Consider the following 12,500-nt stretch of genomic DNA (forward strand, 5'->3'; position numbering starts at 1 on the left):
TTAATTGGGCCTTCACGGACAAAAATGATCTAGAATTCAGGGCAAATTCGTTAAAACATTGGTTTATATAGGTGTATGTAGCCATTGGGTACTATTGCCATCTAGTGGCTATTTATATTATAGCTTAATTTTATTTTTATAGCAACATATAGGTCACCAGATGTCAACAAAGTCAGCACATTTTTTGGGGTTTTGGTTGTTTGAAAATACTGGAATTTTTTTTTCCTTTTTCTTTTTCTTTTTACCAAAGTTAAATTAATATTAAATCTACACTCAAAAAATGCTGGGTTAAAAACAACCCAAGTTGGGTTGAAAATGGACAAACCCAGAAATTGGGTTGTTTGAACCCAGTGAATAGACCCATTCAAACAACACAATTTCTGGGTTTGTCCATTTTCAACCCAACTTGAGTTGTTTTTAACCAAGCATTTTTTAGAATGTAAATAAATTAAATATAGAAAATAGATATATTTTACATTAAAATATGGTATTTTTAGTGGAAAATAAATTCAAAAATACAACAAAAATATATATTTTTTGCATAAATTGATAGTTTCTATATTATTGAACATAGTAATATGACATTTATTTAAAAAAAAAATGTTGGATCACAACTGAGATCCCCATGCCCAAATTTGTCCATGAAGGTCCAAATAAGGCCTGCTATATGAAGGACGCTTTAGGATACGTCAGTTTTCGTACTCCACATTTGTAAGGAAAAGCCTCTGCCGAATGAATAAATGTAACTGTAAAGGTTTTCTCATATGCTTTTGATATATCCTCTCAGTTTCTATAGGGGCTGCTTAACTCTATTACATCTTTTCATGTTAAGTTAATATGCACTGGCGACTTCTGAGTGACAAAAATGATTCACACCTGTAATGAGAAAAGCAAGTCAAGTGAGACATTCGTTTAAAAGCTGGTCAGAATTAAACATATAAAACCAAACCCATAAAAACAAGCAGCGCACACACTTCTGAGGACTAACACAGCACATGAATCAAATATCATTCTCATATTTCAGTAATTTTCACTAAAAAAACTACCGTTCAAAGTTTTGGGGTCAGTAAGAAAGACAAAAATTAATACTTTATTCAGCAAGAATGCATTAAATTGATCAAAATTGACATTTATAATGTTACCAAAGATTATATTCCTAATAAACGCTGGTCTTTTGAAGTTTACGCTCATCAAAGAATATTGAAAAATAAAATGTATTAGTATGTTGAACACTAATAATAATCATAAATGTCCTCATATGAGAATGATTTCTGAAGGATCATGTGACATTGAAGACTGGAGTAATGAACTTATATTATATTCACAATAGAATAAAGATAACATCAAATGTTGAACGTGAGACATTTTAAAATGTCATGCCAAATTTTGGCTCATTTTGGATTTCATGAGAGCTACACATTCCTAAAAAATTGGGACACACTGCAAAAAAATGCTTTTCTGACTCAGTATTTTTGTCTTGTTTCTAGTCCAAACATCTAAAAATTCTTACATTAACAAGATAAATAATCTGCCAATGGGGTGAGAAAAATAATCTTGTTTTCTGTTTGAATTAAGATTATTTTTCTCACCCCATTGGCAGATTATTTATCTTATTTTAAGCAAAAACTCTCTTCATTTGGAGTTATTTTTGCCCAAAACAAGACAATTACTTTTGCTTGTCTAGTAAATACTTCTTGTTTTAAGAATTTTTAGATGTTTGGACGAGAAACAAGACAGAAATACTGAGTAAGAAAATAATTTTTTGCAGTGCACTGAACAAATTATGAACAAAAAAGGAGTGCAATAATTTACAAATCTCATAAACTTATATTTTATTCACAATAGAATATAGATAATAGGGGTGTGGCGAGATCTTGGAGACTAAACTGTGACGAGATTTCTCGATGAGGTATAAATCTGTCTCGTCATATTCTTATGACCTGGTCATGAAGGAGTGCGAGGGTGAAGTTAATATTACAGCTAGTTTTGCTTTTTATAGAAATAAAAACGATTTAACTCAGGTAGATAATCCTAACAGTAGCTTTAATTCCATCAGCTCATCTAGAGTCTTGTGAGCTGTTCGCAGCACTGATCAAGTGACGAGAGGACGAGCGTGTTATGAGTGTGTGTTACATGTTACAAGATAATAAGTTAAAACATTTCAAATGCACCTGAAAACAATTTTTAATTTCTAGTCATGTATTTCATCATTGTGGATTTCTTAAAAATACTATTTAAAAACCTCATCTCGTCTCTTTCTCGTGAACCCGATCTCGTGTCTAGTCTCGTCTCGTGACATTAGTGTCTCGTCACACCCCTAATTGATAACATATCAAATGTTGAAAGTGAGACATTTTGAAATGTCATGCCAAATATCGGCTCATTTTGGATTTCATGAGAGCTACACATTCCAAAAAAGTTCGGACCGGTAGCAATAAGAGGCTGGAAGAGTTAAATGTACATATAAGGAACAGCTGGAGGACCAATGTGCAACTTATTAGGTCAATTGTCAACATGATTGGGTATAAAGAGCCTCTCAGAGTGGCAGTGTCTCTCAGAAGGCAAGATGGGCAGAGGATCACCAATTCCCCCAATGCTGCGGCGGACAATAGTGGAGCGATATCAGAAAGGAGTTTCTCTGAGAAACACTGCACAGAGTTTGAAGTTATCATCATCTACAGAGCATAATATCATCCAAAGATTCAGAGAATCTGGACCAATCTTTGAGCGTAAGGGTCAAGGGTCAAACCCAAACTGGATGCCTGTGATCTTCAGCCCTTAGACGGCACTGCATCACACACAGGAATGCTCCTGTAATGGACATCTCAACATGGGCTCAGGAATACTTCCAGAAAACATTGGTGAACACAATCCACCGCGCCATTCGCCGTCGCCGGCTAAAACTCTACAGGTCAAAGAAGAAGCCATATCTAAACATGATCCAGAAGCGCAGGCGTTTCCTCTGGGCCAAGGCTCATTTAAAATGGACTGTGGCAAAGTGGAAAACTGTTCTGGGGTCAGACGAATCAACATTTGAAGTTCTTTTTGGAAAACTGGGACGCCATCCGGACTTAAGAGGACAAGGACAACCCAAGCTGTTCTCAGCGCTCAGTCCAGAAGCTGATCTCTGATGGTCTGGGGTTCATGAGTGTGTGTGGCATGGGCAGCTTACACATCTGGAAAGGCCATCAATGCTGAAAGGTGTATCCAAGTTCTAGAGCAACATCTGCTCCATCCAGACGGCGTCTCCTTCAGGGAAGACCTTGCCTTCTCCAACATGACAATGCCAGAGCACACACTGCATCAATTACAGCATCATGGCTGAGCAGAAGAAGGATCCGGCACTGAAATGGCCAGCCTGCAGTCCAGATCTCTCACCATTAGAAAACATTTGGCGCATCATAAAGAGGAAGATGCGATAAAGAAGACCTAAGACAGTTGAGCAGCTAGAAGCCTGTATTAGACAAGAATGGGACAACATTCCTATTCCTAAACTTGAGCAGCTCGTCTCCTCAGTGCCCAGACGTTTGCAGACTGATATAAAAAGAAGAGGGGATGACACACAGGGGGAAACATGGCCACGGCACAACTTTACTGAGATGTGTTGATGACATGAAATCTAAAATCAACTTATTTTTCCCTTAAAATGATACATTTTCTCAGTTTAAACATTTGAGATGTCATCTGTTATATTCTAAATAAGATATTGAAATTGTGCATTCTGTTTTTAGTCACAGTTTGTACAGTGTCCCAACTTTTCTGCAATCGGGGTTGTAAATATTCACATTGAGAACAGCTGATTTACACCGGAGGAATATTTCACTGCTTTACTGGATTTATGAGCAGATAAACGAGCAGAAGAGACTCTCTCAGAAACATAAAACAATCTTCCTGATGCCAAACGTCTGTGTGTAAAAGAGCAACATGAACATTCTTCTAAACGTTCCCCTGAAGAAAGAAAGAAAGACGTCATCCGGGTTTTGGAACGTACTGTAAGTGATGAAAAACGTTTCATTTGTGGATGATATATTACGCTAATATAAAGTTTTAAGAGGACAGGATGCAGGCAAAGACAAACTCACTGCAAGCTGGAAAAACTGCAGAAGTCTGCAATCATCTGACAAAAGTGACATTTTGACTGAGGATTTTCACAAATCTATACACCCCGCCACGCTAACCATCTGGGAACAACGTCTTCCTCAAAAGAAGTTCGATTTGATCCATCCATCATTCTATCCATCTAAGAACAGCACGGAAGGAAGGAACCCAGATGAAAGGTAAACAAACACTCGGGCCGGAGGAAAGAAAAACAGATCGACTTCATTAGAAAGAAAAGAGGAAGGTGAGACGGCACCAGAGAGAGAGAGAGAGACAGAAAACAACATTATGTATTTGGAAAATAAGAAATGAGATCTCTCAATAACTCTATTAAACAAGATAAAGTGGAGATAAAGTTTTGCCGCTTCTGCCCCAGATCAAGAATAAAGTTCTTTATAACTGCTATTTTGTGACATAAGAATACAAAAGAATGCTAATTCGTTAAACTGAAAACACAAAACTTACGAATAAGTCAAATTCTTGTAACCTCCTAAAGTTAGGATGACCTCCAACTTGTCTTAAATCCCAAGAAGTGCGATGTTTAATGAAGTTATTGAGCTGTTTAAATATTTAGGCATTACATCATAACACTAGATACATATAATATATATTACTACTATTTGGGATATGCAAAAGTTCTCTGAATGAATATAAATAATATTAAATATAGCTGCAAGCAGCATTTATCGGAGCCAAGCACAACAGAAGCAACGAAGGAATCAGCAACTGCAACAAGTACAGACATTTGGAGACAATTTTAAGCAAAAACAGTTGAAAACGCATAAACACATTGAGTTGTAAAGACTCGGTGAAATAATCTTAATTCAAACAGAAAACAAGATTATTTTTCTCACCCCATTGGCAGATTATTTATCTTATTTTAAGCAAAAACTCTCTTCATTTTGAGTCATTTTTCCCAAAACAAGACAATAATTTGCACTTGTCTAGTAAATGTTTCTCAATGTAAGAAATTTTAGATATTCAGTCTAGAAACAAGACAAAAATACTGAGTGAGAAGAGCATTTTTTCAGGTGTAGGATGTAATGTGAAATACAAATTGATTATAAGATTTTTTTAATGTAGAAAATAACGGAATATTGTGTAAAATATTAAACACTGTAAAAAAAAATCCAACTTATGTTTTGTATGACAAAACCAGCTTCCAAAGTTTATTCAGCTATTTAACATGAGACGTCCGTTTAGGGAGGTGTTTATCCTCGACGCCTCGTCCGTTTGGGGAGGTGTTTATCCTCGACGCCTCGTCCGTTTGGGGAGGTGTTTATCCTCGACGCCTCGTCCGTTTGGGGAGGTGTTCGTACTCGACGCCTCGTCCGTTTGGGGAGGTGTTCATACTCGACGCCTCGTCCGTTTGGGGAGGTGTTTATCCTCGACGCCTCGTCCGTTTGGGGAGGTGTTTATCCTCGACGCCTCGTCCGTTTGGGGAGGTGTTTATCCTCGACGCCTTGTCCGTTTGGGGAGGTGTTTATACTCGACGCCTCGTCCGTTTGGGGAGGTGTTTATCCTCGACGCCTCGTCCGTTTGGGGAGGTGTTTATCCTCGACGCCTCGTCCGTTTGGGGAGGTGTTCGTACTCGACGCCTCGTCCGTTTGGGGAGGTGTTCATACTCGACGCCTCGTCCGTTTGGGGAGGTGTTTATCCTCGACGCCTCGTCCGTTTGGGGAGGTGTTTATCCTCGACGCCTCGTCCGTTTGGGGAGGTGTTTATCCTCGACGCCTTGTCCGTTTGGGGAGGTGTTTATACTCGACGCCTCGTCCGTTTGGGAAGGTGTTCATACTCCACGCCTCGTCCGTTTGGGGAGGTGTTTATACTCGACGCCTCGTCCGTTTGGGAAGGTGTTCATACTCCACGCCTCGTCCGTTTGGGGAGGTGTTTATACTCGACGCCTCGTCCGTTTGGGAAGGTGTTCATACTCGACGCCTCGTCCGTTTGGGGAGGTGTTCATACTCGACGCCTCGTCCGTTTGGGGAGGTGTTTATCCTCGACGCCTCGTCCGTTTGGGGAGGTGTTCATACTCCACGCCTCGTCCGTTTGGGGAGGTGTTTATACTCGACACCTCGTCCGTTTGGGGAGGTGTTTATACTCGACGCCTCGTCCGTTTGGGGAGGTGTTCATACTCGACGCCTCGTCCGTTTGGGGAGGTGTTTATCCTCGACGCCTCGTCCGTTTGGGGAGGTGTTCATACTCGACGCCTCGTCCGTTTGGGGAGGTGTTCATACTCGACGCCTCGTCCGTTTGGGGAGGTGTTCATACTCGACACCTCGTCCGTTTGGGGAGGTGTTCATACTCGACACCTCGTCCGTTTGGGGAGGTGTTCATACTCGACGCCTCGTCCGTTTGGGGAGGTGTTCATACCCGACGCCTCGTCCGTTTGGGGAGGTGTTTATACTCGACGCCTCGTCCGTTTGGGAAGGTGTTCATACTCCACGCCTCGTCCGTTTGGGGAGGTGTTTATACTCGACGCCTCGTCCGTTTGGGAAGGTGTTCATACTCCACGCCTCGTCCGTTTGGGGAGGTGTTTATACTCGACGCCTCGTCCGTTTGGGAAGGTGTTCATACTCGACGCCTCGTCCGTTTGGGGAGGTGTTCATACTCGACGCCTCGTCCGTTTGGGGAGGTGTTTATCCTCGACGCCTCGTCCGTTTGGGGAGGTGTTCATACTCCACGCCTCGTCCGTTTGGGGAGGTGTTTATACTCGACACCTCGTCCGTTTGGGGAGGTGTTTATACTCGACGCCTCGTCCGTTTGGGGAGGTGTTCATACTCGACGCCTCGTCCGTTTGGGGAGGTGTTTATCCTCGACGCCTCGTCCGTTTGGGGAGGTGTTCATACTCGACGCCTCGTCCGTTTGGGGAGGTGTTCATACTCGACGCCTCGTCCGTTTGGGGAGGTGTTCATACTCGACACCTCGTCCGTTTGGGGAGGTGTTCATACTCGACACCTCGTCCGTTTGGGGAGGTGTTCATACTCGACGCCTCGTCCGTTTGGGGAGGTGTTCATACCCGACGCCTCGTCCGTTTGGGGAGGTGTTTATACTCGACGCCTCGTCCGTTTGGGGAGGTGTTCGTACTCGACGCCTCGTCCGTTTGGGGAGGTGTTCATACTCGACGCCTCGTCCGTTTGGGGAGGTGTTCATACTCGACGCCTCGTCCGTTTGGGGAGGTGTTCATACTCGACGCCTCATCCGTTTGGGGAGGTGTTCATACTCGACACCTCATCCGTTTGGGGAGGTGTTCATACTCGACGCCTCGTCCGTTTGGGGAGGTGTTCATACTCGACGCCTCGTCCGTTTGGGGAGGTGTTCATACTCGACGCCTCGTCCGTTTGGGGAGGTGTTCATACTCCACGCCTCGTCCGTTTGGGGAGGTGTTCATACTCGACGCCTCGTCCATTTGGGGAGGTGTTCATACTCGACGCCTCGTCCGTTTGGGGAGGTGTTCATACTCGACGCCTCGTCCGTTTGGGGAGGTGTTCATACTCGACGCCTCGTCCGTTTGGGGAGGTGTTTATACTCGACGCCTCGTCCGTTTGGGGAGGTGTTTATACTCGACGCCTCGTCCGTTTGGGGAGGTGTTTATACTCTACGCCTCGTCCGTTTGGGGAGGTGTTTATACTCGACGCCTCGTCCGTTTGGGGAGGTGTTTATACTCGACGCCTCGTCCGTTTGGGGAGGTGTTTATACTCGACGCCTCGTCCGTTTGGGGAGGTGTTTATACTCGACGCCTCGTCCGTTTGGGGAGGTGTTTATACTCGACGCCTCGTCCGTTTGGGGAGGTGTTTATACTCGACGCCTCGTCCGTTTGGGGAGGTGTTCATACTCGACGCCTCGTCCGTTTGGGGAGGTGTTTATACTCGACGCCTCGTCCGTTTTGGGAGGTGTTCATACCCGACGCCTCGTCCGTTTGGGGAGGTGTTCATACTCGACGCCTCGTCCGTTTGGGGAGGTGTTCATACTCGACGCCTCGTCCGTTTGGGGAGGTGTTTATACTCGACGCCTCGTCCGTTTAGGGAGGTGTTCGTACTCGACGCCTCGTCCGTTTGGGGAGGTGTTCATACTCGACGCCTCGTCCATTTGGGGAGGTGTTCATACTCGACGCCTCGTCCGTTTGGGGAGGTGTTTATACTCGACGCCTCATCCGTTTGGGGAGGTGTTCGTACTCGACGCCTCATCCGTTTGGGGAGGTGTTCGTACTCGACGCCTCGTCCGTTTGGGGAGGTGTTTATACTCGACGCCTCGTCCGTTTGGGGAGGTGTTCATACTCAACACCTCGTCCGTTTGGGGAGGTGTTCATACTCGACGCCTCATCCGTTTGGGGAGGTGTTCATACTCGACGCCTCGTCCGTTTGGGGAGGTGTTTATACTCGACGCCTCGTCCGTTTGGGGAGGTGTTTATACTCGACGCCTCGTCCGTTTGGGGAGGTGTTTATACTCGACGCCTCGTCCGTTTGGGGAGGTGTTTATACTCGACGCCTCGTCCGTTTGGGGAGGTGTTTATACTCGACGCCTCGTCCGTTTGGGGAGGTGTTTATACTCGACGCCGCGTCCGTTTGGGGAGGTGTTCATACTCGACGCCTCGTCCGTTTGGGGAGGTGTTTATACTCGACGCCTCGTCCGTTTGGGGAGGTGTTTATACTCGACGCCTCGTCCGTTTGGGGAGGTGTTTATACTCTACGCCTCGTCCGTTTGGGGAGGTGTTCATACTCGACGCCTCATCCGTTTGGGGAGGTGTTTATACTCGACACCTCGTCCGTTTGGGGAGGTGTTTATACTCGACGCCTCGTCCTTTTGGGGAGGTGTTCATACTCGACGCCTCGTCCGTTTGGGGAGGTGTTTATACTCTACGCCTCGTCCGTTTGGGGAGGTGTTTATACTCTACGCCTCGTCCGTTTGGGGAGGTGTTTATACTCTACGCCTCGTCCGTTTGGGGAGGTGTTCATACTCGACGCCTCGTCCGTTTGGGGAGGTGTTTATACTCGACGCCTCGTCCGTTCGGGGAGGTGTTCATACTCGACGCGTCGTCCGTTTGGGGAGGTGTTCATACTCGACGCCTCGTCCGTTTGGGGAGGTGTTTATACTCGACGCCTCGTCCGTTTGGGGAGGTGTTCATACTCGACGCCTCGTCCGTTTGGGGAGGTGTTTATACTCGACGCCTCGTCCGTTTGGGGAGGTGTTTATACTCGACGCCTCGTCCGTTTGGGGAGGTGTTTATACTCGACGCCTCGTCCGTTTGGGGAGGTGTTCATACTCGACGCCTCGTCCGTTTGGGGAGGTGTTCATACTCGACGCCTCGTCCGTTTGGGGAGGTGTTCATACTCGACGCCTCGTCCGTTTGGGGAGGTGTTCATACTCGACCCCTCGTCCGTTTGGGGAGGTGTTCATACTCGACGCCTCGTCCGTTTGGGGAGGTGTTCATACTCGACGCCTCGTCCGTTTGGGGAGGTGTTCATACTCCACGCCTCATCCATTTGGGGAGGTGTTCATACCTCGCGCTCGAACGGACGCGTCGTGTATAAATGAGGCTTGATAAACGCAAGTTAATTCTTCAGTTCAATCTCTGTGTGCTAAAGGCTCATGAGTTCCTGTAGAGATAGCGATACACATTCACCTTCTGCCAAATAAAGGAAAAGCATATCATCAATGTCTTCTCTCTCGCTGTATCAAAATATCCCTTTCCTCAGAGATGGTCAAGCTCAGTTTGGGCATGATTAGGCTATGATATAACAATGTTTGTTTAAAACTGTATCCTAAATTGTGGATAATTAATATATCAAATGCTGAAGTACATTTCTGGATTAAAAGAAAAAACAACAAGAACTGTACGGAACGGAAACCCGTGACCCTAAACCCGTGATTAAGAAGAGCATGTTCTTTGTCTGACCTTGACTCTGCTGGCGGAGGAGAAGTACTGCTGGACGAAGAGCGCGCCGAGGGCCATGCCGAAGTGTTTATTGGCCTGATTTAGGCACAGCCGGCCCAAATCCAGCTGCTGTTCGGTGCCGTCAATCTCACGCGAGAACTCGTGGATGGTGCTCCGAAACGCCGTGGAGAGATGTTCGCTCAATGCCGCCACGATACGCCACAGCATATAGTTATGAAGAACCCTGAGAGAGAGAGAGAGAGAGAGAGGGGGGGGGGGGAGAGAGAGAGAGAGAGAGAGAGAGGGAGAGAGAGAGAGAGAGAGAGAGAGAGAGAGAGAGAGAGAGAGTCAGTGAATATTGCTGAACACAGGTTTAGACCGTCGAGCTGAGCTGTAAATGCGTCGCCGTCGCCGCTGTGCCAATAATGCCGAGTCCAAACTAACGACCTTAAGTAAAGGTTAAAGCATTTCCTTCTGTCAGCGGGAGTGTTTAATACTCAATTAAAGCTCTGAAAAGACCAACTTAAACTAATTACTCCACAGCCTGATCAATCTCACACTAGCTTGCTTGTACGAACACACACACACACACACACACACACACACATACACACACAGGAAACATTCTGCATTTTTACTTTCTCATAAAAACTCCTCCTGTGTGATTTATAAGCCTTTTGTAAAGTGGGGCCATGGGTAATGTCCTCATATTTCACCCTCTCCTGTAATACCTGTGTCATACCCATGGCATTACACACACTTGAGTCCTCATATGTCACAAAAACATGCACACCCACTAACACACACACACACTGACACACACACACACACACATACACTGACACACACACACACACACGCGCACACACACACACACACACAGAGAGAGACACTGCCCCTAAACCTACCCACCACACACACACACACACACACACACACACACACACACATACACAGCCCCTAAACCTACCCATCACACACACACACTTTGTAGAGATGACATCACCGTGCTGTGGCCTTCTGGGATATTTAAGCCGCGACACACGTTAGCATTTTAATCACAACACAGTTTGGCACCGCGAGCCGCTTCCCTCGCCAGCAAAGCACTTCTGACAGAATTCAATTGAAGAGAGAGAGAGAGAGAGAGAGAGAGAGAGAGAGAGAGAGAGAGAGAGAGAGAGAGAGAGAGAGAGAGAATTAAGAGAAAAAGAGCGAGAGAAAAGAAAGTGAAAGACTGATAGACGGGTCTGATTCACACACAGTGTGTTTATTAGCGCTTGTCGTTTGTCTCTCTGTGTGTGTGTGTGTGTGTGTGTGCAGGTGTGGCGATATCGGATATTTAATTAACAGGCTTTACACAAACATGTTCAGCCGCTGGAGCTGGAGTCGGCCTCTGACGGCGGAGCGGAGTAAAGCTCGTTAGGCTAATGTGTGCTAATGAAGCTCATTACGCATAAAAGCTGCTCGAGCCGGAAGAAGATCTACAGGAGGAGTCAAATTACACATTCACTGGCATTTAGTGTGTGTGTGTGTGTGTGTGTGTGTGTGTGTGTGTGTGTGTGTGTGTGTGTCTCTCTCTGTGTGTGTGTGTGTGTGTGTGTGTGTGTGTGTGTGTGTGTCTCTGTGTGTGTGTGTGTGTGTGTGTGTGTGTGTGTGTGTGTGTGTGTGTGTGTGTGAGTGTGTGTGTCTCTGTGTGTGTGTGTGTGTGTGTGTGTGTGTGTGTGTGTGTGTGTGTGTGTGTGTGTCTCTGTGTGTGTGTGTGTGTGTGTGTGTGTGTGTGTGTGTGTGTGTGTCTCTGTGTGTGTGTCTCTGTGTGTGTGTGTGTGTGTGTGTGTGTGTGTGTGTGTGTGTGTGTGAGTGTGTGTGTCTCTGTGTGTGTGTCTCTGTGTGTGTGTGTGTGTGTGTGTGTGTGTGTGTGTGTGTGTGTGTGTGTGTGTGTGTGTGTGTGTGTGTGTGTGTGTGTGTGAGTGTGTGTGTCTCTGTGTGTGTGTGTGTGTGTGTGTGTGTGTGTGTGTGTGTGTGTGTGTGTCTCTGTGTGTGTGTGTGTGTGTGTGTGTGTGTGTGTGTGTGTGTGTGTCTCTGTGTGTGTGTCTCTGTGTGTGTGTGTGTGTGTGTGTGTGTGTGTGTGTGTGTGTGTGTGTGTGTGTGTGTCTCTGTGTGTGTGTCTCTGTGTGTGTGTGTGTGTGTGTGTGTGTGTGTGTGTGAGATCGTCAAGTCACCTTCAGTGGTATAGCGTGTTTCAGTATTGATTGTCTTAACGCCGCTTTACAGTGATATAGGACATTCAGGGAAGAGAGATCGCTTTGGCTGCTCATCGGCTCCAGTAAGTTACTGTTCATCTAAAGTAAGTTTTTGACTGATTCATTTCTGCATTAAAAAAATAAATGATAATAATTGTTATTTACTTTAGGGCCACTTACACAAAAAACATTTTTAATAAATATAGAAAACATTTAATTCTTTTAGAAAAAAAGTTAACCCTTGAGTATAGGGAACACATATTCACTATCATTTCGATGACGTTTTC

At 45.5% G+C, this 12,500-nt stretch overlaps 2 protein-coding genes across 2 annotated transcripts in view; one reads left to right on the forward strand and one right to left on the reverse strand.

The window, feature by feature from the left end:
- LOC137085359 (endothelin-converting enzyme-like 1) overlaps window positions 1-10,212 on the reverse strand; it is an 18,922-nt gene extending 8,710 nt beyond the window's left edge. The window contains exon 1 of the mRNA XM_067451920.1: window positions 9,995-10,212. Coding sequence (XP_067308021.1) covers window positions 9,995-10,201 — 207 coding nt within the window. The 5' untranslated portion in view covers window positions 10,202-10,212. The remainder of the gene's footprint in view (window positions 1-9,994) is intronic.
- Window positions 1-12,500, forward strand: part of lsamp (limbic system associated membrane protein) — a 509,713-nt gene that overhangs the window by 85,334 nt on the left and 411,879 nt on the right. The gene's annotated exons all lie outside the window — the stretch shown is intronic.

Source organism: Pseudorasbora parva, chromosome 8 (genome assembly GCF_024679245.1).
Source record: "Pseudorasbora parva isolate DD20220531a chromosome 8, ASM2467924v1, whole genome shotgun sequence".
Classification (NCBI taxonomy): Eukaryota; Metazoa; Chordata; class Actinopteri; order Cypriniformes; family Gobionidae; genus Pseudorasbora; species Pseudorasbora parva.